Source organism: Neophocaena asiaeorientalis, unplaced genomic scaffold (genome assembly GCF_003031525.2).
Source record: "Neophocaena asiaeorientalis asiaeorientalis breed wild unplaced genomic scaffold, Neophocaena_asiaeorientalis_V1.1 scaffold45, whole genome shotgun sequence".
In the NCBI taxonomy this organism is placed as follows: Eukaryota; Metazoa; Chordata; class Mammalia; order Artiodactyla; family Phocoenidae; genus Neophocaena; species Neophocaena asiaeorientalis.
In genome coordinates this window covers 8,144,813-8,172,374 of record NW_020174642.1, presented here as the reverse complement: position 1 = coordinate 8,172,374, position 27,562 = coordinate 8,144,813, and the positions used below count along the sequence as shown (strand labels likewise).

At 45.6% G+C, this 27,562-nt stretch overlaps 1 protein-coding gene across 1 annotated transcript in view; it reads right to left on the bottom strand.

Annotated features, from left to right (window-relative positions):
* Positions 1-510: 510 nt before the first annotated feature.
* PCP4 (Purkinje cell protein 4) overlaps positions 511-27,562 on the bottom strand; it is a 54,118-nt gene continuing 27,066 nt past the window's right edge. The window contains exon 3 of the mRNA XM_024758340.1: positions 511-918. Within this exon, the coding sequence (XP_024614108.1) occupies positions 791-918 (128 nt within the window). The 3' untranslated portion in view covers positions 511-790. The remainder of the gene's footprint in view (positions 919-27,562) is intronic.

Here is a 27,562-nt window from a genome sequence, read left to right as displayed (position 1 = left end):
GAGCTGTGGAGGGGGATGGGAGGGCAGACCAGAGAGCCACCTGGCCCTGGAGCAACCCAGGTACGGAGAGCTGCTGGTGAGCGGCAGACCGGCCCTCAATAGTGGGGGCATCCCCTGCGGAGCTCCGAAATGCAAAATGCGTCTGCTGTGTAAACCTGGGTGACTGCCCCTAAACAGATGCATCGCCCTCCCCCTTCTTGTTCTCCTGGAGGAGTCTTAATTCCCCAGGGAACAGTCTGACTCTCTAGCACCCCAGGATCCAGGGCTCTAATCCAATCATAAGAAGAAAATTCACCGCCATCGCCAGTCAGAGGTTAGAACTCTCCAAATGAGACAGGCACAGCTGAGAACGCATCTTCCATTCTCAGCAGGAAAGCTCCTCACAGAAGGCACCCCCCGTGTTTCGGCTCTAACTCTTAGAGGGAGAAGAAAATAGACATCTAGCCTTACTTCTGGCAACGGTAACTTCCCAAGTTAATATAAAGGGAGAAGTGGAGGCAGACACTTGAATCATGCATCTCAACTCCATTTTATTACAACATCAAGGAAAATAATCAGTTGCAAGAGGAATGATACTGGAGATAAACAGATATTAAGCCGCTCACAATTGCATAGTCTATGCCTTCCTACAAGGGTATAAATATCACGGGTCTCTGTACATGCATTGCGGGACTGCGGTGCACGTGGGTATCGTGGGCAGATGATTTCCCTCGAAGGTGTTGTTCTTTTAATTTTTTGACAGGGTGGTTGAAGGTGGTGACTTCTGGCAGACTAGGAAGGGGCTCTCCCGCTAGGACTGGGACCCAGCCTTTTTCTTCTGGAATTTTCTGAACTGAGACTGAATGGCCACTGCTGCGCGTTCTGTCTCTGGCGCATCCATGTCGATGTCGAACTCCTCTTGAACCTTCTTCTGCCCATCTGGAGCAAGAAAAACACAAACATAAGGCAATCACTGAGCTGCAAGCAGGAAGACGGACAGCAACTCTGGATCAACAAAGCCTCCGGGGCACCACGTGTCACCACCCCCAGTACAAGACCTAGTTTGCAAAATACAAGCCCGTGGAGTGCGTCCTGAACCTCCTCCGAGCTCAGAAGAAGCATCTTCTGGCTGCTTGGCCTCTACCCCTGTGAGGGAGGGACGATGAAACTCAAAGACACAGTCGCAACATCGTAGATATTTTCTGTGCATGATTTTCTGTTCTTGTGGCCCCTTTTAACATTAGGGTTAACAGATACACACTACTATGTATAAAATAGATAAACGACAAGGACCTGCTGTATAGCACAGGGAACTCTACTCAATATCTTGTAATAACCTGTAATGACAAAGAATCTGAAAACGAATATATATATATATATATATATATATGTTTAACTGAATCTCTTTGCTGTACACTTGAAACTCACACAACACTGTAAATTAACTATACTTCAATTAAAATTTCTTTTTAAATTTTAGCAATGATGTTACTTTCCTCTGGTTTCTCATGTAGATACAATTTAAATAGTGCTACAGATATGGACCCAGTGATACAACCACTGGAGCTAAAAATGTCGCTAAGTTTCTGTGCACACACCCTTCTATTACCAATGAGATTTACTTATTGAATTAGGGCTTCTGTTTTTATCATCGTCACAGATGGATGACACCATTCGACCTTCACAGTCAAGCTGGACTTTCACAAGTCTTACATTTTGTTCCAACAAGGTAGGCTTTGCATTTTTTGCTAAAGCAGAGGATTGAACTCATTCACGGTTACGATCATTGAAAATAGGATACAAGCCAAAGCAAAGTGATCACCTGTGCTGATTGTCCCTGTGTGCTGTGACCTTTCCAGCTAAATGCTGAAAACAAACAGATAAATAAAACCCTCTAATCACTCCTTCGGTCTAGTGAAAGTTAATCATTAGAATCATTAAAGGCATTATTTATTTTGCTTTTTTTTTTTGGACCAGGGATTAAACCCATGACCCCTGCAGTGGAAGCGCAGAGTCTTAACCACTGGACTGCCAGGAGAGTCCCAAAGGCATTATTTTTTAATACAGACACAAGGACCCACCCCAGACTCAGGGCTGCCTCTTTGTATGGCCACAGCAGAAGAGCTCCTGAGAACAAGACCAAGTTAGATAAATCAGCATCCCTGCAGGTAGGGCCAGACAGCCCTACTTTTAAAAAAAGCCTCTCAGGTGATTCCAAGATGCAGGCAGAGTTGAGATCCAGCTACTTGGATTCAGATGAAGTAACAAAAAAGGTCCTGAGGTTAATTCCAGGAAGAACTGGGGGCGGAACCCATCTCGGCACCTGGACAGAGAGCAACCCTGCCACCCTGGGCTCACACCTGGAGCAAAGGGGCCGGACAGTGTGAAGAGCACGTCTAGCTTGGGGATGGGAAAACTGGGGGCACTTGAGGCAGGAGAGGAAGCCCAGCCAGGGAGCAGGGACGAGGCTCTATTCCTTGACTTTGTCACCAGGCAGCCTGAGTTCATCACTTAACCTAAATGTGGTCCATCTCCTCAATGCCTGTCTTAGTGCCCTTGGATGAAAGTATTCAGGCAGTGCCCCCAGCATAGAGGGTAGAGGACACTGGGAATATATGCGAGACAGGTTCCTTCTCTCCTGTTTACTCTGTCCTCTTCTCTCTCACACAATCTCTCTCTCTCTCTCTCTCTCCCTCTCATAAATAGCTAGCTAGATAGCTAGGTAGTTAGAAAAGATAGATAGATGATAGACAGGTAGATAGATAGATAGATATAGATAGATAGATAGATAGATAGATAGATAGATAGATAGATAGATAGAATGATAGAATAAGTAGATACATGAGAGAGAGAGAGAGAGAGAGAGAGAGAGAGATGCATCTGGTTGTGTGACATTTCCTTTGTAGGTCCTTGAGCAGGCTCCTCTCAATTTTCCCAGAGATTAAGCAGGTTCTGCCCGGAGCCCTCCAATCCCACCTCCATCTGGGAGGAGAGGATGCTAGCTTTGTAAGCCTTGCCGGACTGATCGGTCCATGACCTAAATCAGCAGAATTGTTTTCCTCTATCCCAGATTGACTGCCGAGCACCCTAAATGCAGAGATTTTGAGTGCACCAATGTCCAGGGACTATTTGGGGCAATCTTTTTTAACCCATGAGAACCCAGATGATACGGAGAATAGTGGGATTGTCTCTTACTGCATCGGGTAGCCATCACATTTTACTCCACACTGCAGGGCCCTTTCTTCAGAGACTCTCTAAGGGACAGGGCCATTAGGAGGGATAGGAGTTTCCTGAACCTCAAGTTCATCCTTTAAAAATGTTTCACTAATGTTATCACATGAGCCCGGGACTAAAGTGCAAATATCTAGCAAACCTGAAATGTGATGGCTCCAGCTCACCTGCCCACAGCAGGGAGGAGAAGCAGCAGCTTCTGTACCAAGATTGTCATAAGATGGTTTGGAGACCCAAGCCCCTGTCCTCCCGGAGGAACCCTTGCATCTACTGTACCGTGATTGCAAAGGGGGAAAATGAGCTCTGACTCAACAGAAGATGGGAGCTTTCTTTTTCAGATTTAAAATGTTGCTGCAGCCTGAAGCTTTTGAATACCCTGGTTTATCTTTTCCCTTTTACAATAATGGAAGAAAACAGTAATATTATTTTTTGACACATGATGAATGAAGATGTGGAAAATTATGTATATTTAGGGAATGTATAATGAGACAGTAAGGGCAGGTCATAAAAATGCATTGCACAATTATATCTGCAACTAATATCTTCAGCCAAAAGTGATTTATCGATTTCTCCCTCGTTTGAAAAGTATTCCAGTGTTTAAAAAAGAAACCACTAATATTTCAGGAATCGTTACTCTCTCTACTTTGTAGCGTCAAGCATTCCTTGGGGAAGGTCTGCCATGGTTACTCCTGCTGAGCCATCCAGGGACGTGCAAAGCAGGAGGGGGACCCAGACTGTGGTGGAGAGGGGACAGCTAATTAGAATCGGTGGCACAGTGTTCAATGCAAATGATGTGAGGGCCTGGAGATGGGTCCATGTGGTCCTGGGAGCTAGAAAAGCAGAGCTCTGAGCACCCCAGACTCTGCAGGAGGGAAGGGATGATGGAGGAGAGCATCTGAGGGACCACTGCCAGTGCCCAGAGCCCCTGGCCCTGCAGAAATCTCAGTCATCAAGCTGCCTGCCAAGGCTCTTCTCCCATGACTTGGGTGATGGTGACCACGGAGGGTGCAGGGTGGCCATACGAAAGCCTCCCTTCCCCGTCACTCCAGGGCAGGGGAGAGATGCCTACCACCAGCAGCAGCTGAGACCCAAAGGTAGGACCTCAGCCATGCCCGCTGGGGACAGGAAGGGCCCCAGGAGGGTGTGCACCCCATCCCCTCCCCCCACCGCATTGTGGCTCTTCTTGGGGCGATCACTATCTTATTCTACTTCCTGCTCTCCTCTCTAGTTTGTGGTCCATTGTCCCACTACAGCATGAGCTCCGTAAGGGCAGGGACATCACCTGCCTTGTTCCAGTGGCTCAGCCAGGGCTCGGCACATAGTAGGTGTTCCATGAGTAACCAATGATTGCAAGTGAGTCCGTTAATCAATAAGGTAGGCGGCTGTCCAGTGCAGGCCTTTCCTGGAGGACTACAACAAGTCACTCACCCTGGGTGGGAACCGTTTCATTTCCACGTGGCAGGGGGTCCTCAGCCCCTCTTCCACCACGTGGCCTCTCGAGGAGGAGACTGGGAGGTGTCACGGCAAAGCCTCCGTGGGGCATTGACCTCAGGTGACATGGTGAGGAAGAGGTGAGATTCCTCTCTCGGATGGAAAATGTGGCCACTTGGAATGACGTCAGGAAGCGTTGTCTAAAGGGTTTTAGGGGATGGTCAGGGCCCTGGTGGGAGAAGGGGTGCCCAGGCGTGCAGAGGTGGGCATCTTCCTATACTCCCACTGTTGGTAGATTCTCATGCCAGGGAGCTCCGGGTGGGCTAAGCCCCTCCATGCCCAGAGCAGTGCCTGCCACCAGAACCATGTCAGAGAATAAACAAAAGGCAGGCCTCACATCAGGCAGAGCCCTCCAGCCCCCTGGTGGATGGAGCTGACTCCTTCCCAACCCTCAGACCCTCCCGGCCCGGATGAGGCCACTGGCAGAAGCAGGGCTGTGGGTCAAGGCGAGGTGGATTGGGGGTGTCCCTGCCTGCTCTGTGGCTCTCAGGAAGGTTCCTAGCTTCTCTGAGTCTCAGTTTGCTCATCTCAAAAATGGAGAAGTAAAAATATTGTTTTAAAAGCCTGCTCCGGGAGTTCCCTGGTGGCCTAGTGGTTAGGATTCTGGGCTTCCACTGCCATGGCCCAGGGACAGTCCCTGCTCTGGGAGCTGAGATCTCACAAGCCGCACAGTAGGGCCAAAAGAATTTTTAAACAAACTTTTTAAAAGCCTGCTGCAACTAGTCACCAGTGTCATGTGCAAATCCAGGCCATGGTGTAAATTGCATGCAGGCCCAGTTGTGACGGGCAGGCCTTGCTACGTCAGAGACGGACGTGGACAGTCACGTGGTTCTCCAGCCCGGCCAGGGCCCTGCATCTGCTCAGTGGTGAGACTTATGGATGCTTGGGCCCCAACGCAAAGGGGAAGGGATGCTGTCCAGCAGGGCTGGCCATGCAACCGCCAAACACAGCCCGGCAGGGGCGTCAAGGAATCAGGCCCCTCAGGTGGCCTGTGGCATTTGCTGGGCTTGTGTTTGTTGGGACGGTCCCTGCTCAGCAGCACAAAGCACAGAGACTCCTCCACCTAAAGAGGACTCCCAGGTCCTGTGAATAGACACCTGCGAGAGTGCAGAAGACCCAAAGGTAGTGCCAGTCCCTGCCGCTGGGAGGCCCTGAGGGCACCGGGCTCTGCACAGCTTCTCCATCAGAAGGGACAGTAGACCTCGGTGAGCTGTCCAGGGGACCTGAGCCGTCTTCATTTCCAGATCTCCCTGCAGCCACCCCGCTTGTCCTCTGCTGCCGCTCACATCTGCACTGGGTGGGCTGCACCTGACGTTTTTATTCAGGGTCCCGATGCCTGACGTGGACAAAACATATCCCGCACGGTTCCTGGCAGTGGCTTTTGAGCCTGAGCGCCTTGTAAACTCCCGGGGACTGAGCAGTCCTTATCACCTGTACCTGTCTGGGGTCCTGGAATTTGATCATTTCTGTATGTCCCTCCACGAAGGAGTTCTAAAGCTTACCAGGAGAATGGCCAACAGATTATTTATTCCAATCCACTGGTGTGATACAAAAAGATAGCAATTGCCAACTCCCCTGGAGAATGAGAGGAAAACCCACTTCCTGACCGTAGAGCTCAGGAGGTGTGAGTAGGACCCCAACTGCCATGTTCCGTGGACCAGGGCCCCCCACAGACCTTCAGGCCCATTGCCTGGAGCATCTGGTCTCAGAGACATGAGGCAGACTGAGGAGGTGAGGACTAAAACCTATCAGGCGGGGGCTTCCCTGGTGGCGCAGTGGTTGAGAGTCCACCTGCCGATGCAGGGGACGTGGGTTCGTGCCCTGGTCCGGGAAGATCCCACATGCCGCGGAGCGGTTGGGCCCGTGAGCCATGGCCGCTGAGCCTGCGCGTCCGGAGCCTGTGCTCTGCAACGGGAGAGGCCACAACAGTGAGAGGCCCGCGGACCGCAAAAAAACAAACAAACAAACAAAAAAACCTATCAGGCGGGACAGCTGACTGTTTCCACCACAGTATCCGTCTACCTACCCATTATCCATCTGTCCGTGTCCCCACCTATCTTCTCTCTGAGAACAAAAGGCACAGCTGCAAAAGCGTCCCAAGCAATTAGACTTTCCTCCCTGGGAAGACACTTCATCAAACAACCCAGGCACAACACAGAGCACTGCCGATGGCCCCAGCCTGATGAAGAAATGGTGCTCCCTGGGGCTTGGGATGTCTCAGGATTCAGCACTGCCATGACCTCCCCACCAGGAAAACATCCAGTCTTATTCAGATTTATACTTTGCACGACTCTAGGTATTCCTTACACCATCTTCCTGAAATATTGCCTTTTCCTTGCAGAAACTGAGACAGGGAATGGCCCTGCTGGTTTTCATTTTATTATGTGATAAGAGAAACGTTGAGGTAGCCCCTCTTAAAGATGTCGTTATGTTAAGAACCAGTCTTCCCTGAGCATTAAATGGATCTTCCTTCCTAGACGTAAGTGGATTTTCTTTTACAGATCATTTGATGGCAAATGGAAAATCGAGAATCATAAATGTAAAAGGAAGGAACTGCTACCGGGTAAAGACAATCCCAAATGGATATGACAAGTCTATGATGTTGTCATGAAAATCCATCCAATGGGAGAACGGTTTGATAGACTACAATCCTCTTTGTATGATAAACACAGAGTGTGAACTGATAAACACGGATCATTCATACAGCCCATCAAAATTTCTTACTGAGCAGCTGTATTAACCAGTAGGGCTGCCATTATGAAATGCCACAGACTGGGTGCCTGAAACAACAGTTCTGGAGCCTGGAAGCCCGAGACCAAGGTGTCAGGTGCTGTGGTTTCTCCTGAGACCTCCTTCCTTGGCTTGTAGACGGCTGCCTTCTTGTCGTGTTCTCACATGGTCTGGGGTCTCTTCTTCTTCTTATAAGGACACCAGTCAGATTGGATTAGGACCCACCCTGATGACCTCATTTTAACTGAATCACCTCTTCAAAGGCACTATATCCAAACACAGTCACATTCTGAAATACAATGGCAGTTGGGGGGCGGCAGGGGTCAGGGTTTCAGCATAGGAATTTGGGGAAAGACACAATTCAGACCTAATCTAACTTTGGGGCTCTCTAGGTTTCAAAGTAACTTTGCATTCTGTGCCTTGTCTGGCTTTTGCAAACGTTTATGAGAGCTGCAGGGGATATCCACCGTCCCCATTTTACAAAGGCTCAGAGACCATAAGGTGCCTCACCCAAGAGCACCCAGTGAGTGCTGGCCATGGGCTGATTCAGAATCCAGGTCTTGTTTTTATTCCCCAGGATGTTGTTACTTTCAGGGTCTTAGACAGAGGCCAAGATGACAGCCTTCTGTATGGACCTGTTAATGTTGCTTAGGGGGAAAAAGAAATCTTAAATAGTCCAAGTCTAAACACATGGTACCGTCTACCAGCTAAAATCTGCCTGTTTACTAGGTGGTCCAGGAGAATTTATACCAAATTCTGTCGTTCGGCAAATGACCTGGAAGGCCTCGTACAGGCCCATCACTGTTCTAGGGGCTGTGAGAAAACAGAGCGCAAGCACAAAACCCTGCTCTCCTGGGAAAAGAGAAAATAAAAAGGTAAATTCACGGATAAGTATTAGAATTTCAGAAATTTCAAAAATAAAGCAGGGTGCTGAGTGGAAGAGCGAGTGTGCATGCTTTAAGGTGGCCAGGTAATGTCTCTGGGAAGGGGACAGAGTGGAGGGAGGAGGCCCGAACCCAAAGTGAACCTCACACCCACCTGCCCAGACTGGGGGGGGGGGGCCTTTCACCAATGAGAAAACACTTTTTGAAAAATTATTCTTCACTTGTTGAAAAAGTATTCTTCATCCATGTAGTTACCATCAAAGTGGCAGACTTCAAATAATTAGCATAAATTCTGTAGAAATTAACAGACATGTAGTCATCCAGGTTGTAACAGAGCTACTCCTGGATCCTGCAACAGCTCAGGATATGATTTTAAAAGTTGGAAATTCAGCATCATTCCAAAATATATCATATTAACCACCATGCTTGATCAAAGGAACTCTCACATTTGTTTACAATGAGGCAAAGTCATTGCCTAAAGATACTGGCAGTAATTCGTGAACACAGGGGTTGTGCGCGCACACACACACACACACACACACACACACACACACAGGTAAAGGTTTTCGTTTACACATTTATAACCCTCCATATGCTAGGATTTATTTTCTAGAAACATATTACTTCCTAAGGCCTAATCCTGTAGATCAGAAATTTGCACATAAGCAGTAAATTGGGATATAATTGTCCTGAGTAGGAGTTTGCCTTGATTAGGAGGCAAAGCATAGAGCGTACTATAAAAGGACCTAAATTTTAGCATGCCATCAAGAAATAACCGTCATTTAACTTAGTACGCCCTGCAAATGGGGTATTTTAATGCCAAATTTCTTAGAATGTCCTATCTTCTTTCAAAGTATAATGTTAACTTGGAAAGAATTAACATCTGTCAGTTGGGTTGCCCTTGATACATATAAGCTAACTGACACATTGTGTTCGGGCTCCTGGGGACTCTGAGAGCTGGCCACTGACCCTCTCCGGACCAGGGCTACCACCGAGTGTCCCAAGGACAGCCAGCATAGCTTCCTTCATAAGGATCCAAACCCAGCCCTCCAGGCAGGAAAAGTAAAGGGACAAATAAGAAAAGCAAGAATTGGAATGTTTATCCTTTAAGCCTCAAATTGGATCAAAATACATCCAGAGAACAAGGTAGCTAGTGTTAGGGAAAAGGTCAATTCCTCCTGGGAAAAAAATAATAATAAAAATAAATTGGTATACCTAGTTCATCACGATGTTGACACAGAGCAGCCATTTCATGAAACGCCAATAAAAACAAAGACAACACATTCTTTAAAAAGCTGGAAATGAACAGGAAGAGGCCACAGCATCCTCAGCCAGTTGTTCCTGAGTTAAAACAAGTGCCTCCCTTGCTGGGCGGGAGCGTGGAATCCCAGCAAGCCAGCTCCGAGCTCCGAGCTCTGGGCGATTTCTCGCTCCTGCCCGCTGGCTCAGGATTTATTGAACGGAGGCTGCTAGTGTGGAGAATTGCAATTTTCCAGTTCTGTGCTAAGCGGCAGAGACTAATGAGCAGGGTCAGGCATTAGCGGCGGCAGGCAAGGGGGTGGCTTTCCACAACTGCAGTGTTCTCTCTCGCATCAAATGAAAACACATTTCCCATTTCTCCTAACTTTGCATTTACCAAGTTAGCGCCCTTTTGGTACTTACAGCTTTTTCCAAGAGAGAGAAATTCTCTTTTGTCCTAAAATAGAGGCATTCTGAAACCCACAGCCTCCACTGTTCACATCAGGCTTTGGTAATATAAAGCCTCTCTCTCTCATAATCCCATTTCTCTGACCCCTACCTGGATGCACCTTGCTCAGATGACTACTCAGCTGTGGCATTTAGGTAATCAGATAAGTGCACATCTGTGGGGATCAATGGAAAAGAATAAGCACTGGTGAGATCAAAAATTTCCCCAAACTCATTAAGTCTAGGAAGAGAACCAAAAAAAGATATAAATATCGTTGGAAAAAGTTTTTCTATTGGAAAGGCAAAATCGGTTTCCTAGTTGTATTAGTCTGCTAGGGCTGCCTTAACAAACCACCACAGACGGTGCAGCTTACACAGCAGACATTTATTGGCTCCAGTCCTGGAGGTTGGAAGTTCAAGGTCAAGGTGTGGGCAGGCTTGGCTCCTCTGAGGGCTCTCTCCCTGGCATGTAGACGGCCGTCTTCTCACTGTGTCTTCACACGCTCTTCCCTTTATGTGTACCTGTGTCCTGATTTCTTCTTATGACACCAGGCATCTTGGATTAAGGCCTACCCTAATGATCTCATTTTACCTTCATTACCCCTCTAAAGGCCATATTTCTAAATGTCACATTCTGAAACACTAGGGGTTAGGGTTTCAACAGACGAATTTTAGGACATATAATTCAACTCATGACACTAGCCAAAATGCCTCCATTTTCTAGGAAAAAAATAAAGGCCGATGAGGTATGATAAGAAACAGCTTCGCTAGAGAAGCCTCAAATTCAAGCTCCAACTGACTGAGTGTGGTCAGATTTGCCTTTCTGAGGTTCACATCCTCCCCTGTGTTTGAAATGGGCGTGATAATGAATCAAGGCTTGTTTCTGTCTCAAGACATTTACAAGAGAGTGTGCACTGGCTGCTTTGTAATGTGTAAAGAGCAATGACAAATTCAGGGTTATCCCCTGGTGGTAATAGATGGGGGCCTACAGGCTGGGTTGCCCAGTACCCTCTCTTTCCACCTTCTCCCTCCACCACAGGTGTCCTGGGAGCAGAATTCTGCCACCCAGGTGAAGGGCCAGCCGAATAGGTGCAGCGTGGCAGGATCTGAGAAAGCAGAAGTGAACCCAGCGGAGGCAACCAAACATAGGAAGAGGCCCCGTCCGGCAGACACAGAGGCAGAGGCATCCACAGAGTTTCGCCAGGGCAGTTGGCAGACATCAAGCATCCTGTGCCCAGTGCCAAGGGCCGGGCAGCAGCAGCAGTAGCAGGGCTTCTGCTGGAAGAACTTGCCGTGTGGTTGAGTGTTTCTGTATGCATTGTTCCTGGCTGTGCACAGCCAGGGCTGGGTTCTCTGCCTCCCAGAAGTTCTGCAAGGCACCGCTAACCTGTAATAAACCCCTTTCAGCTGAATCTAGCAAGAGTGGATTCTGCTGTCTGTGCCACCATCTCCTTCCTACAGGCACACCTAGCTTATGTGGGGCTGTGGGAGGAGAGGGAAGTTGTGTAAGGAAAGGGATGACATCAGATAGCAGGCTTTCATTTTATTTACATAGAAAATTCTTTAGTATGTGCTGGAGAATAACTTGAATGAAAGTAGGTAAATAAGAACCTGTTGGACACGAGGATCACACGTCAGATGTTTCTTTCCTCTTCGGAGTACGTGGTGAAAATTCCTTCCCAGGAATCAGCAGCTAACTCACTTAATAGCAGACCTCTCAGAAAAGCCACAGTTTTCCCTCCTTCACACTCTGAAGACTTCAAGCTGATTAGGGGTAAGGGGAATGTGGAGAACTTATGAGTCATCTAACACCTTAGACCTGTCCTCCATGCAAGCCAGCCAGGTATGTAAGTGCTCAAGAAACTCCACTAGTAGAAATGTGTTGTGGCCGAGTTGACTTCTTGCCTCTATTGACCCCCTTTTTCTTAGTTATAAAACCCCTGATTTGGTGCTGGGCACATGGTTAACCAGAATAAGCTTTTTATCCTCCTTACTGTTGGGTGACCTAGGTTCTGATCAGTGCAATGTGGTAGAAAGAAAGAAATCTCATTAAAGGAAAGCTAACCCTTTGCCCTTTTTACTTATTCCTATCTGCTTCCTACTAGCTGGAATGCAGATGAAATGGCTAGTGCTCAGGCAACTATTTTGGACCATAAGCCTTATGCTAAGGATAGCAAAACAGTAGTACAGATGCTTGATGTTCCTTGAAATTATCCTGACTGCCCTCAACTACCTACCTCTAGATTCCTTTTGTATGAGAGAGGAATAACCGTTTTTGTTTAAGCCATTGTTGTCTTAGAGTTTCATCTTCTTATAGATAAACCTCATCTACTTACACATATGTCCTTATAAGGGTATAGTTTATTTAAAAGCATTTTGTTTCAAGCTGATAACAAATTCAAATACACATCCCTGTGCATAGTATGGCTTCATTGTCTTCACTTAACTACATGCTTGTTCTTCTGATATATACATCTGTCCAATTTCTGATATGGCTGGCCATTTCTTTATAGCACTTAATACTTTAAAAACCTCAGAGGATGTTTACAGAAATATTGCCTGCATATCCAGTAACCTTTGCCAACCATCACTCGCAGGTTTCCCTGCTTCATCTCTCCTTTTCTCCTCATGGGGCATCAGCTTCTCTCGCCATACCCTTCCCCTTCTAGCTTTTGAAAGTATGTAGCTTTTCAAGTGCTTGAAAATTTAAGAAATGAACATGAGCTAGGTGGAGCTCCTAGGAAGGCATTTTCCCCAACCAGGTTTTGGCCCACTCCTTCCATTCTGCCTCAGGTCCATTTTTTTCTCTTCCTTTCAGAGCTTTGAAATAATTGGAGGGTTTTCCTTTCAGTTATGTTACCTGGTTTTACCACTTCAGAAGGGTGGAACCTTCTCAGACTCACTTTTGCCCCAGCGTCTAAACTTCAAAATACCAGCTTTAAAGGATTAAACTCTGAAAATTTCACCAATATAGAGAATTTTCTAAAGTTCCCAAGTTTGAAATAGAAAGAAAAGTCAAATGCAATCATAATCACGGGACATGTTCAAGTAGCTTCAAAGCAGCATTAATGCACCTAATTAATACTAAAAAACCTCACTTGACCCCATCGAATTTCTAACTCCCCTCACTGCATCATTCTAGAGAATTTGATTTAAAGGGGGAAGGTAGGTATCACCTCACACAAGTCAGAATGGCTATTATCAAAAAATCCACAAACGATAAATGCTGGAGAGGGTATGAAGAGAAGGGAACCCTTTTGCACTGTTGGTGGGAATGTAAATTGGTACAGCCACTATGGAAAACAGTATGGAGGTTCCTTAAGAAACTAAAAATAGAACTACCATATGACCCTGCAACCCCACTCCTGGGCACATACCCAGAGAAAAACATGGTCCGAAAGGATACATGCACCCCAGTGTTCATTGCAGTGCTGTAAACAGTAGTCGAGACATGGAAGCAACCTTAATGTCCATCGACAGAAGAATGGATAAAGAAGATGTGGTGCATATATACAATGGAATATTACTCAGCCATAAAAAAGAATGAAATAATGCCATCTGCAGCAACATGGATGGACCTAGAAGTTGTCATACTGACTGAAGTTAAGTCAGACAGAGAAAAAGAAACATAGTATGATATCGCTTATATGCAGAATCTAAAAAAGAAAAATTGATACAAATGAACTTATTCACAAAACAGAAACAGACTCACGGACTTAGAGAAGGAACTTATGGTTATCAGGGGATAATGGTGGGGAGAATGGATAGGTAAAGGAGTTTGGAATTGACGTACACACTGCTATATTTAAAATAGAGAACCAACAAGGACCTACTTTAGAGCACAGGGAACTCTGCTCAGTATTCTGTAATAACCTAAATGAGAAAAGAATTTAAAAAGGAATAGATACATGGGTATGTATAACTGAATCACTTTGCTGTACACCTGAAGCTAACACAAAATTGTTAATCAACTATACTCCAATATAAAATAAAAAGTGAAAAAAAAAAAAGGGTGGGGGGAAGGTAGGTGCTAAGGCAGATGGAATGCATTCCAGAACTCCAAGCCGGAGGAGAAAAGCTGATGAGGACAAAGGCCAGACAAGCCTTAGGGTTCTCGTGAAATTAGCCAAGCTTTGTGAATGATGTGGAAAGCAAACAGCATTGTGGGTTGGAAAATCATCACATGGACGCCAGAGAGGGACCAAAGCTGTTTTCAGACTCTGGACCCGGGGTTCTCTTTTCCTCCCCTTTGCTCTCTGCAGCAGGCACTGACAGATTAGAGAGGCCTTTCTCCAGCAGCGTCACAGGTGCTTCTGCATCCTTCCTGGATCCCCCACCCCCACCCCCGCCAGCAGCTGAGCAAGGTGGTGCGCTCTCTCCCCTGACACATACCGCTCCAGCTCTTCAGACCTGCGCCTTTAACCCAGGTGGACAGGTGTTTTCCTTGGCAGATTTTCAGGGATTACAAGATTTCTTAGACGCACAAGACCACTGGGCAGATGTGTCCATTGTGTATATAGAATTTGACTTCGGGAGCAAAGCTTTGAAAGCAGGTCTGTGAAGCATAGCCAGAGCTCGGTACCTACCAGGTCCAGCTGCAGCCAGACCGATAAATCCCCATTACAGCTCAACATCTTAAACCCGAGGCTGCCATCAGCATTGATTTCCCCATCTGGTGATGCACCTTGTGCTTCACAAATGTCCTAAGACAGGGACGGGCTCTGCATCGAGTTGCGAGCCTCTGTTCACAAATGCGTCTTTACAAGTCAACAGAGATGCACATTCAGCTCCAGGAACTGCCGGCCCGTGGGTTTAGACTCAACACATTCTGGTCTCTTGATCCCACAGTGTCAGTCTTCCTTCCGCACCTTATTTTGTAGGTTTCAGGCAAAAACACATCACTTCTGTTTGCTTTTTTAAAGTGACACTATCTTTAGAGCCCATGACTAAGTGCTTGCTGATTTGTTGGAAAGAGCTTTTTAGATGTGAGTCATTTTAAGCTTTGGGCTTCGTTATTCTACTTACCAGGAAGATGGGTTCACATATATGTAAAAAGAGAATAAAATCAAACACCCAAGGAAGAATAAAGTGATGTGATTTCTGGGCGAGGTAGTTCAATCACACAGAGCGTCTCAGATTCGGGAGGAATAGCTCACAGTAGAGTTTGGGTTTTAGTTTTAAGCATTGTTTAATGATAACATTCTGACGAGTAATCCCAAGAAGAAATGAATAAGAAGTGCTTTCCCAGGTAAGTGGAAATGTGCTAAAGCTCCAGAGTCCTCTCTACTGGTTCAGGTGAAGAACACCAGGGAAGAATCCAGATGTGGGCTGTGCTCGGTCCCACGAGCCCTGCTTAACCAGGGTTTTATGTGACCCTGTGACAGGAAAGCAAGGCCTTGAACTTTGTACGGAGACCATCTGGCCCCTCTCCCCATCCAGAAGTTCTTACAGACCAAAAATAAAGCAGAATATTTTTCTTACAAGAATTCCAAAAAGAAAACAATTTCCAGTGTCAGGCAACATAATCAAAACAGTATTTAATTTTGAAATAAATTTTTAATAACACATAATTTTTCAAAGGACCAGCATGAAAATATTGTCCCTTGAAGTATTCTAATTATCAACGGAGGTAGCAGAAGCATTCCTGTCTAGATTAAAAATGGAAGCAGTGAAAAAATATGCATTTTTGGTGGCAGCAGCTCAAGGGAGCATTAAGTAGAGGCTGATGACAAGAAACTGATGAGAGAAACCAATTTAGATAGAATGCTAGGGGGAGAAAAAGTCTAACAGTCTAACAGTCTAATGTTAGGGGGAGAAAAAGTCTAACAGTCTAATGCTAGGGGGAGAAAAAGTCTAACCGTGTGCTCGAGAACAATGTGCTCCCAGAGCCATAGCATCTGACCTTTCACTAAAGTCATTTTAAGCTGAACTGAAAATCTACACAGCAGGGACTTCTATTCTGCCAGCTGTGAATGGCCAGGGCAACCTAGCAGGCTGCTTCCAGCCCAGATATGGAATTGGCAAAATTTTTGTTTTGTTTTGTTCACCTTTGAGGTGTGTGAACAGAAAAAGACTGAAAGGCTGAACATCTTATCTGCAGCTCGCTCACAATGTCTTCAAAGACCCTACGCTAGCCTTCCCTACGCTAGCCTTCCCTACACTAACCTAGCGCATGATTTCAAAATTATAGTGCCGTTCCTGCACGCCTTGTTGTCATTTAAGATGTCAATGGGCTGGATTGATAGAAAATGCAAGTGAGACATTTTCCAGAAGTAGCTGCAACTCAATATTCAATTGCCATGGGGCTGGGGAGGGTATACCGCTGACAACCTCACATACCATTCCAGTGATGCAGGGCAAATGGTGGCATTGCTTGGCCCACAAGGGAAATGGTTATAAAGTTTCAAAAGAAAATTGCAATACCTTCTGGCTGCAAAATCACAGGAACAATTTAATTTCAGGGGTTAAGGGAGCACTGACAGCAGCCTCTTTATGTGCACAGGTGCGCCCATTTTTGCCCTAGGAGGCCACCCACCTCTTTGTGTCCCTTTCATGCATGGACTCTTGTTGTCTACGCCTGTCCTCACCTGGAGGCCAGTCCCCAGCCGGGCAGCCTCGTTGTCAACCTGAATGAACACCACAGAAACATCCACGGAAATAAGCCACGTTCGGAAATGCAGTTTGTCCAGATAAAAGGCCGTATTTTTCCATTTTAACCCATTTTGTTGAAATAGTTAACGTTAGTTATCACATGTCCACAGCCAGTGACAATCTGATTCAGATTCTGTCCACTGTACCTTCTTTCCCCTCTACTGCTTCCACCAAGAAATAGCATCTCATTTCTTCTTTGGACTCACTGGCAACATTCCCTCGATGCGTACAGAAAAGAGACAGAATCAGAATGCAGCCAAATTAGACAAGAGTCCAAAGAGAACATCGTCCCACAAAGAGGACATGGGGACCAAAAAAGTGAAATGATTCACTGTGAGTGAGCCACCAGCAAATGGCCAAACCATAGAATGGCAGGGACCAGAAACTTTGGGGATTCACCCTTCCCCCGCCCGCTTCACAAGAAAACTGAGACACGGAAGGGGTTTTCAGGCCAGACCATGCCGCCAAGCAGGTTCAGAAGCTCTGCGATCAGGGGAATGGCTAAAAAGTAAAGAACCTTAAAAGCAATCGACTGAAAGGGGAAAAGCTCTGCAGAGGAGGCAGATGTGGTGTCAGCTCTTCCATGGATAGACCCAGCAAAAATTTGATGCTAAACATTTCTCTATTCCTTTTGAAATTCCTAGGAAACAATTACTGAGCGCGACTACCTGGGAGGAACATTTAGAGCAGCCAGAAAATGCACTGTCATCTACAACAGGCATTGCCATGGGCTGTGTCTGATGACCCAGCTCATCTTTAAAGCTCACTATAAAAACAAGGTCTTTATGGGCTGGTGAGAAATTGAATTTTGGTGAGTGCATATCAATTCAAACTGCCAAGAGGTTCATGTTTGCCTTGAAACTCTGAAACCGCGAAGCCTAAGGAAGGCCAGAGACGAGAAGCCTCATCTCGCTGTGATGAGCACGATTGGTGATCACTGTGCTGTGGGAAATGGGCCCTGCCACGTAGGATGCTTGGCTCTGTGAGCTGACTGTGATTGGACGAGTCTAAAGGGAGAGTGACTTCCCTCGCATCAGCACCAAAGCCACGAAAGCATCCCTCTGACATCCGAGGAGATTTTGCTTTCTAAATGAATGCCAGAGCGCAGTTCAATTTTTCAATTATCTTCAGGGTCTGGGACGGGGGAAAGGGTAGAGAGAAAAGAATGTGCTTTGGAAAGACTGAAGAAGCCACTTGCCAAGCACAGAAATAGAGCGAGCTTCCATTTCGCATAATCGTAAGTTCCTGGAAGGAGTGCTCTCATAAATACTGTGAGGAAGGCCATCTCGTCATCTGTCCATTTCCCGTCCTTCCCCTGCGGCCCCCCAGGTCTGGCTCTGTCGAATCAATACATATTTCAGCTGATCACTGGTCAACTCAATTCCAGATCCCAACAGGAAGAAGGAAAGTGGCAGATGGAACAGGACAGCTGTAGCAAGAACCCAAAAGCATCCCAGAGGGTTGATAAGAAGCATCTATTCTTTAGTTCGCTGTTTGAGAGACAGGGGGTAATCTTCAAGAAAAATATAATTTTTAATGTCTTATTAAATTAAATCTAATAATATGCAAGTAATTGGCCTTCTCACTCTTAGGTGGCAATTTCTGTAAATAATAATAATAAATATTCTTTCACCTTAATGCTGGAAAAAGTGAAGTCTGTAAATAATTATCTTTTAAATTCAATGATCCCACAGTCTTGCTTCTTCCCTCTTGAAGTTTCAAAGTCTGGCTTACATTAAAGGGGCTCAAATCCTCATTTCTTTGGGAAATATCTTCACCATGGTGCCCGAAAGAACAATCACCCTGGTTGTGTGGGGAAGGGGAGGGATGAAGATTTGGGTTCTGGTTTATACTTAATTAAAAGAAAGAGATGGTCATTTCTCATATTCTTTTAAGCAGCTGATCTCACAGTCACAAGTTTGAAGTTGAATTCAAAGTTCTGGGACCCAGGAATCCAAGAGGGACCAAAATGAAAGCAAATCTGCTCTTTGATGCCTCCCCAGGACAGGGAAGGCAAAGGTTAGCATCTCTAATCGGCAGTGCTGGCTGGGAGAGCACGGTGCCGTCCATCCCAGATCAATACTCCTGCCCCAGGCCAGACGGAAGTTTGTCCAGGTCTCCCGGGGGACACCTGGAGTCCTGGCAGCCCCCCTTCTCCCACCTTTCTGGTGGCAAGGGCGGCTGGCTGAGTTATCCAAAGACACAGTAGATCCCACATGCACACTGAAAGCAGTTTTTCTGGAAACTGGTGTGGCTTCCAGCCCCAGTTCACTGGAGGGGGCCTGGCCATGCCCCATCCCTATTTGGGCCCTGGTGGCCCCAAACCCCAGGAGGCTGTAAGCTGCTGTCCTCTCCCTACTGTCCCAATAACCCTGACTTCAGGGGGGAACCAGGCCTGCTCTTCCTCCCACCCCCATTTCTGGCTGGCCTCTCCATCAGGGTTTCTCTTGAGACTGGACTGAGATGCGTCCAGCCTCACCCCCGTCCTGGCTGCATTCCCGGTAAGCACCCCCCATCTCCGGCCACCTCCCTTGACCCTTGAATGACACCTGAGTTGAGCTGGGAGGCTAAAACTGACTGTGTGAACACACATTAACCTTTACAGGGACAGCCTAATTGCTCTAAGAATGTCAAATATGTCACCTTTCCCAAAAGGTCTGACAGTTTTCCTTCTTTTAGAACTATTAAGCCAACCAACAACACCGCAGTTAAAATAAAAGGATGATATTGATGGACTGCTTTTCTTTTCTTTCCTTTTATTTTTGTCCTGAAACCAATCCAGAATTTGGGTACAAAAATCACTCCTACTCTGTCTTTGTAAAGCTGCAATCACTTACAGTATAACAGGCTACATTTTTAATTAGGGAAGACTGAGAGGAGCACGGGTGACCTGGCCCACAGCCCAGTCGGAGAAGTGCAGAGGTAAGATGCAAGGCAGTTCTCACCTCTCGCCCCTCCTGATTCACTCTCCACCATTTCCCTAACCATTGTGCTGTGGCTTTGGTTGGATTCATCCCAAGGGTGGTCCTAGAGGCAATCGGAAGACAGACAGAACGAGATCTGGGTATTTATTCCCTTGCCTCCTTCCCTGCTAGGGTTGTCAGATACAATACAGACTGTTCAGTTCAATTTGAATTTCAGATAAACAACAAAAAAAAAGTTTAGTGTAAGTTGCTCCAAATATTCCATGGGATATACTTATACTTTTTTTTCTGCTTTTGCTTATCTGAAATTGAAATTTAACGGGGCATTCTATATTTTTATTTGCTGAATCTGGCAACCCTAGAAGTTTGCAAAATTGCCCGAGGCTTAGCTATGTCCTTCAGAAGACCACAGCCCCTGTCAGGCTGCTTCTGCACACAGCGCCCTCTCTGGATTCTGTTGCCTCCCTGCAGGCCCTGCGGTTTCTAGTCTGAGGTGCTACGCTGTTCTTTGTGGGTTTCCCTAAACCCTGCACGCACCTTTGCAAATGGTCCCTTGGTAGTTAACTCTCCTCGAATTACTCACATGGAAGGTGCCCTCTAGTTCCTCCCGGGACTATGACTGATACATTCGTTACTAAGGACATCCGACCTCACTCTCCCAGCATTGCTTTTCTAAAGTATCGCATCCCCAGCTCTGAGTACCATCTCCAACATATATTAGGTGCTTAACAAATATTTCCTGAATAAATGGATGAATGAATGAATGAGCAAAACCAAGCTAGAGTCCAGAGTGTTTTGCAGCATCCCTTTTCTGGTTATTAAGGACGCAAAGGTCTGCATCCTGAAGGAATGCTATACTAACCAGCAAAGAAAATGATCCAGGATACACTTGAAGGAGGGTGGAGTGAGTGAAGGAGAAGCAACCGATGGGTTAGCAAAGATGAGTGGGTCACGTGTGTCCCGGTTAACTATTCCCAGGGAATGAATCACTCCAAATTAGCAGCTTAGGCACAAGACCTGAGTATTCTTTGGCCCCAGTTCTGTAGGTTGGCAAGCTCAGCTGAGCTCCTCTTGGACGGAGACTCCCACATGGTTGCAGCCAGAAGGCCCTGGGGCTGGGGTCACCCGAGGACCTTCACCCACACATCTGTCAGCCGGGTGGGGAGAGCTGGCACAGTCACTGGCTGGGTGGGCATCTCTCCAAATGGCTGCCCCACGAACTAGCTGGGCTTCCTCACAGCATGATGGTTTAAGGTAGCAGGACTTCTTAAGTGGCAACTGGCTTCTCCCACAGCAAACGTTCCCAGAGAGAAACTGCCAGTTTCCAAAGGTCCCAGCCCGGAAACTCACAGGCCTCCCCTCTGCTGTGCGCTATTGGCCTGAGGAGTCCCAGCTGCCCCAAAGCAGGAGGAGGGGATTTAGAACTCCCTCTCCACCAGCCGAAGACTCTGTAGCCATCTCTAATCCTCTTCAAAGCCAGAACCCAAACCAGAAATCCTACAGAGTCACAACCAATATACAAAGTGATCCAGGAATACTCACCAAGGCCATTAAAAGGTAAGGAAACATATAAAGAGAAGGGAAGTTTTACACCCCTTACTTGGAGAATTAATTAGATGCAAATCAGTTTTCATACTAAAAAGTTCCCATTATCTATCTGCTGTGCTTAAACCAGGGTAGCAATTTAGAAAGTGCTGGGAAAAAAACATATTGTGAAATGAATGATACATATTGAATTGTTTTTAAAAAGGAGTTTGTCTGTGGCACCCCTCGGGCTGGTTGCACGGCAGGCAATGTGTGCAGGAACCCTCACTCAGAAGAGCCAGGGCTGGACTGAATGATCTGCTTAATAATTTTTAAGAAGGAGCCCATGCTTTCAATATTCCCTGGACCCTACAACTGATACAGCCAGCCCTGTCCTTTGCAGAGAGCCAAAGATGTAAAGAGGCAGCAATCAGAGAACAGCTGAGGATGAGCTTATAGGAGTTTATCTTCTAGAGCCTGTGGCTGGGTGACACCATGCCAACCTCGAGACAAACTCCACTGTGGTGATTCGCGGCCTTTGTTCTCCTGCCTCCCCCCAAAGTGGGAGGCACCTGCCCTCTGTGAGGCAAAGCCACATTGATGCAGCTGGTCTGCTAGACTAGCTTTTAGAGCAGGGCCAGCTAAACCCACTATCACGTTTTGAAGTCACTCTTAAAAAGAGGATCCCAGGTAAAGAAGATGTGAGATACACACACACACACACACACACACACACACACACACACACACACACACACACACACTGGAATACTCCTCAGCCATAAAAAAGAATGAAATTTTGCCATTTGCAGCAACAGGGATGGACTCGGAGGGTGTTATGCTGAGTTAAATGAGTCAGACAGAGAAAGACAAATAAATACCCTATGATACCACTTATACATGGAATCTGAAAAATACAACAAACTAGCGAATGTAACAGAAAAGAAGTCACAGATATAGAGAACAAACTAGTGGTAACCAGTGGGGAGAGGAAGGGGGAAGGGGTAATATAGGGATAAGGGAGTAAGAGGTTCAAACTACTAGGTGTAAAAAAAGCTACAAGGGTATACTGTACAGCACAGGGAATACAGCCAACATTTTCTAATAACTATAAATGGAGTATAACCTTTAAAAATGTCCATTGCTATTGTACACCTGTAATTTATATAATATTGTAGAGTAGTCATCCTTCAATTTAAAAGTTTTTTTAAAAGAGGACTCAGAGCCAGTCTGTCCTCAGCTTGCCAAAGTTAGTGAAAAGTGGTCACTTCCTGAGCACGAGGGGACCACTTAGGAGAGAATAAAAAATTGTACTTGGAGTGAAATAGCACCATTTCTTGACTGAATCGTCTGAATTCAGGGCCAAATCATGGCAATTAATCAGAATTGATTGGAAACTCCAACTCGTTACTGATTAAGAATGTTGGACGAAACCAATCAATCGTGTAGCGTGGATTTTACAGAAACACACAACAGTTCCCCGGGGCTCACCCCACAATGACGTTCTAGAATTGTTGGCAGAGAACTTTCCGGTGAGACCCAGGGAGACTTCTGCCCTCGGGTCTGAGTGAGTTCTGTGGGTGCTCTAAGGATGCCAGGAGATGATCACAGAGACACGGAGATTTCCTTTCCCTGCACAATTCAGATAAGACAGCAGGTCCAGCCTAAGAGGAGGTCCAGTCTTTGAAGACAATTCAGCTCACTCTGTTGCTCAAAAGGATTTCTACATGCCTTTGTAATCACAGATACACCCACTGATAGGAACCCTACAAATTTCAACCATCTTAGGCTGAAATGTAGCTCAGGCTGAAATTCTAGTTGTTTCTCTCTTCTGAAAAGCTGTTTGCTGTGCAAATTAATTCTATAAATAAAATTATGAATGTATCATCTACTTAAAAGAGCAAAACATATTCAAGTACTTGAGATGCATTACGTCCATACAAATAACTGATAAGCAGAATAGGAAATATTCCTATCTCCTGATTGGCGCAAAGGATAGACGGATCATCATTTTCCTGGTACAAGCTACTTCATAGGCTTAAAAAGATCTTGAGTGGCAATTCTTTTAGCATAATTTATAACTTCATTATTTTTGCTAAAGCATATGGGCCTTCTCCATATGATACAAAATTCTATCTTCAGTTGGTCTAAAGCTGTAACATATAATCTCTAAAAGACAGGAAGAGAGGAGGGAAGGGAAGAGGAAATAAAGATAAGTCTACAAATTAGAATATCGCTTCAGTTTTTTAGTTTTGAAAATTAGCAGGGCTGTCCCTGTAATTAGTCTGTGATCACACCTTTTTGCCAGAGAACAGCTAACTAAACTGATGAAATGACGGTGCTGACGAGACTACGGTTTCCAGCCTGGCCAAGGTGTAAGTCTGTTAACTTCCTTCAGTTCTATGGGCTCAGACCACAGCCCACCCCAGCGGCCAGTTTACACCCAAGACTCCCCATCAAGGAGAACTCAGGAGAGAGCGAACTTGGGGACAAGCTGGTGTGTTTAGATGGCAGTCCAGATGACCTGCTGTCTTTCCTGTGATTTAGGTGACCTTGGGGCCTATCACCTGACTTCTCAAGGAACTTGGCCTGACATCACCTCCCCTACCCACTTCCCAAGTCAGCCACGGAACCGGTTGTGTGTGAGAGCATTTTAAACTATGCAAATGCCTAAAGACGTAGGAATTATAACCAAGAGCAGGTAAAAAGCTCCATGTCTATTAACAGTGCTTCATGCATGTTTACTCCAAAGACACTGAATTAGAAGCATCGTGTTTGTCCAAGGTATTACTAGCACGTTGACGTTATTATAATGCTCAGCCTGAAGGGGGGAGATCACCCTTGTAACTAAGATTGGCAGTAATAAGTTCCCTGTCAGCACTAATCCCTAAAATAACCTCCACAAAGAATCGACTCACTTGTTGAACGATATTACCCATTGATCAGGTGTGTGTGGATACCCTGATTAAAAGCCAGGCTTCATAAGCAATTCCAGTTTCATTCCTTCCTCATCTGGATCAATATCAGAAGCAAACATGTGTATCCATATCTTCCTTCCGGAACAGAGATTCTTTAGAGAGTTCAGAGCCAATAGCACAAAGGGCACGTCCTGCTAATAGTATTTGGAAGCTGTGTTCGTATTTCACCCATTCTTGTTTCGAATTTTTTTTTTTGTTGTTACTTCAAATGCAGAAAAAGAAGGGGAGAAAGGGCCAGGTGACCCCCGACAGAGACCAGAGCCGTTTGACTTTTCACCTTTAAAGCTCTGTGTGACTTGGAATTCAGGGCAGTACACACAATACATCAGTCCAGGTGAATTCGAGACTTCATGCAGGTTTTAGCGCTCTAACAGGAAACCGATTTAGAGCTTCTTGGCCTGGGAATCGTTGCACACCCTAGTGATTGATTACTTCAGGGGGGTGCTTTTCCCACAGCCAGACGCAGTCTCTGAAAGTTTAACCTGCACATTTCTGAGACCCGTGGCAGCTCAACATTCGAGGTTACCATTTTCCCTGTTTGAAGAGGCTTAGAGGCTCAGCGCGGTAAGTTTCCACCTAAACTCGTACTGAGATTCATGCAGAATTGGCATATTACATCCTCAGGGTGGAGGAGAGCTTCACAGCCCCCCTGGCTTCCAGAGCCCTGAGCAGCCTGCAGAACCGACACACATCCAATTTCTCTCCTTCCAGCCTCAGACTCTGATTTATCCCATCTGGTATTTGAAGCAGAACCGAGTCATGTGTCCACCACAGGCAGTTACAGGAGATGATCCCTCCATGGCCTTTCTGGAAATTGCATTTCCCCCCTTGCCTTCCATCCTAACCTCCCTGGGCCCAGGGAACCAGACCAGCCCGGCAGCACCTCCTGCCAGAACTGAACTTCTCTCTTGGGTGCGGTAGTAAACACACAGTAAGTCCCCTTCTGTTCCCGGCCCCAAAGCAGTCCCTTTCTACTCCAAGCTGATCTTCCATCCTTGCACACAAGACCTTGCCCCACACACTTCCACAGACCAAGGAGAGGTGATAGACTAAATGTACCCCCAGACAATCTGCCCAAGTCGATGTGTAGGCATAGAAAGGTCATCAAGAACACCACAGGGAAAAAATGGGGCGTCTGCTGCGTGCTCTGGAGCCAAGGGGGAGAGGGGGTGGGCGGTGTGTAAAGTGCTCTGGGAATAACTATTTGAATTTTATTTCTTATTTGAAAAGTCAGGCTCAGATAAATGCTAGTGTATCTCTCTCCCTATGAATGCAGGTCCTTCTGAATCAATCTCTCTCTACCTACTTGATAGCAGAAAAACAGAATTACTCTGTGTGTGTGTGTGTGTGTGTGTGTGTGTGTGTGTGTGTGTGTGTGTGTGTGTTCCCTCAAATCCAAAGGTGAGATAAACTTAAATGTGTATGATTTTTAGTTTTATTCAAAGCAAGGAGAGGAGAGTACCCAGTACAACAACATTTGATCTTATTCATTGTTAGTAATTGTATAATCATATCAAAGCAAACCAAATCTTAGGTGCTCCTAGCACAATCCCACACCTACTAGAAATTTCTCAAGCCATGACCTCTTTTCCAAAGAAGAAGCACCTATTCAAGTGGTGCTGAGTTTTTGCTTGGCTACTCACATCTCAAAGAAACTACAATGGCGGTGAGCCCCATTGTATTTCAGAATGATACCTTCCGTCTGGGCATTTACCTACAGCCTGGATTTGGTCGGGGGGTGGGGATTCTCTTATCAAACTCAGGTATGTCCACATGCCTCTCACCTCCAAAGACAGACTTTTGGAAACAAATATATCACAGTTCACTAAGTCAAAAGAAATCCATTCCAGTTTTAGAAATTCAATTTAGCTTCGGTAAGCCTCCAAGCTCTGAAAGTAAGCTCCATCAGAAGTTTATTACTTATAATCTTTCCTTCGGATTGGAAGTCTCCCAGCAACCACTCTACTTCCAGTATTTTCCTATTTTTGTAGGTCAATAAAGGAATTTAACTCTTAGAGTCTCTCTGAAAGATGACTATCAAGATATAAATCAAGAGACCCAGTGAAATTATTGTCTTACCAAAAAATCTTTTGATTGTGTCCAAACTGGTGATGACTGGTGAATAATCTAGATTCAGATGGTAGTGTCTGTGTTTATAAACATGTTTGAATTTAATGTAGCAGATGAACTGTAACTGGAGGTCTGAACTGTTGTTTCACTCAAGTAGGGCATTATATCTAGAAACAAATTAAGTCCTTAGCCTAAACTACTCAAATCACAAGGGTACTTTGTTCATATAGGAATGAAAATCCCTGAACCAACAAGATCCTAATGAATTTATTTTATTTTATTTTTTTTTTTTTTTGCGGTACGCGGGCCTCTCACTGCTGTGGCCTCTCCCATTGTGGAGCACAGGCTCCGGACGCGCAAGCTCAGCGGTCATGGCTCACGGGCCCAGCCGCTCCGCGGCATGTGGGATCTTCCCAGACCGGGGCACGAACCCGCGTCCCCCGCATTGGCAGGCGGACTCCCAACCACTACGCCACCAGGGAAGCCCTGAATTTATTTTTTAAATTAAAACATAATACAACCCTAATATTTCTGAAAAAAAAAAAATGTCTTCACGCTGCAGGTGAGATGAGGAACATCCGGATTTGCTGGGTTGTGTATCCAGAAGTTGGTGTCCTGGAGAATCAGGACAATTTCAGGGTTGTTCTGGATAGTACGGGGTGGATATGTGTCAAATACCACGGCAACAACAACAGCGACACAAAAATACATCTTAAAAGAATCCAGATCCCCAGCCAATGGCTCTTTTGAGATAATACTCAATATAATAAAATTTCAGCAGAGCCCAAGACTTTAGATCCCGCTGGGGTTTTAATGTATCTGACTTGTGTCTTCTCTGATCCAATTTAGAATTTCAAGTCATCCATAATTCACTACCATAGCCTTCATTGCTTTGTGTTACAGATCTCAAATAAATTCATAATATTTGAAATAAGAACACTTTGGCCTGTAGTCAACTAACAAAATTGAGGGATGTTCATTTTACAACTAATTGACTATTATCCCAACCTTGTAACATTTTGATAGTCTACGCCTTATATTTCTGCTCTCATGGGTCCCTGTTCCTTCCAAATGTGTAGGCAGCTTCATTTGTATTAATAGGAAATATACATTAGATAAAAGATCTCTCTAGATACCCGTGATGACAGAGTAAAATAATCTGAATTTCAATGGAATGTAATATTAGGTTAAAACAGAAATTCCAAGATGATTGTCTCATATTATGAATTTAAGAATAAGGAATTACACAACTTAGATTTTTAGGAAAACATATTTTAGACCATTTCTAGAAATCTTTACCCCAGTCTTTGTTGGGTTGTTATTGACTTTTGTCTTTGTCCATCTTTAGAGGCAAAAGCACAAACTTAATATTATAATAAAATACCATGTACGTATATCACACATGAGCAGTTTT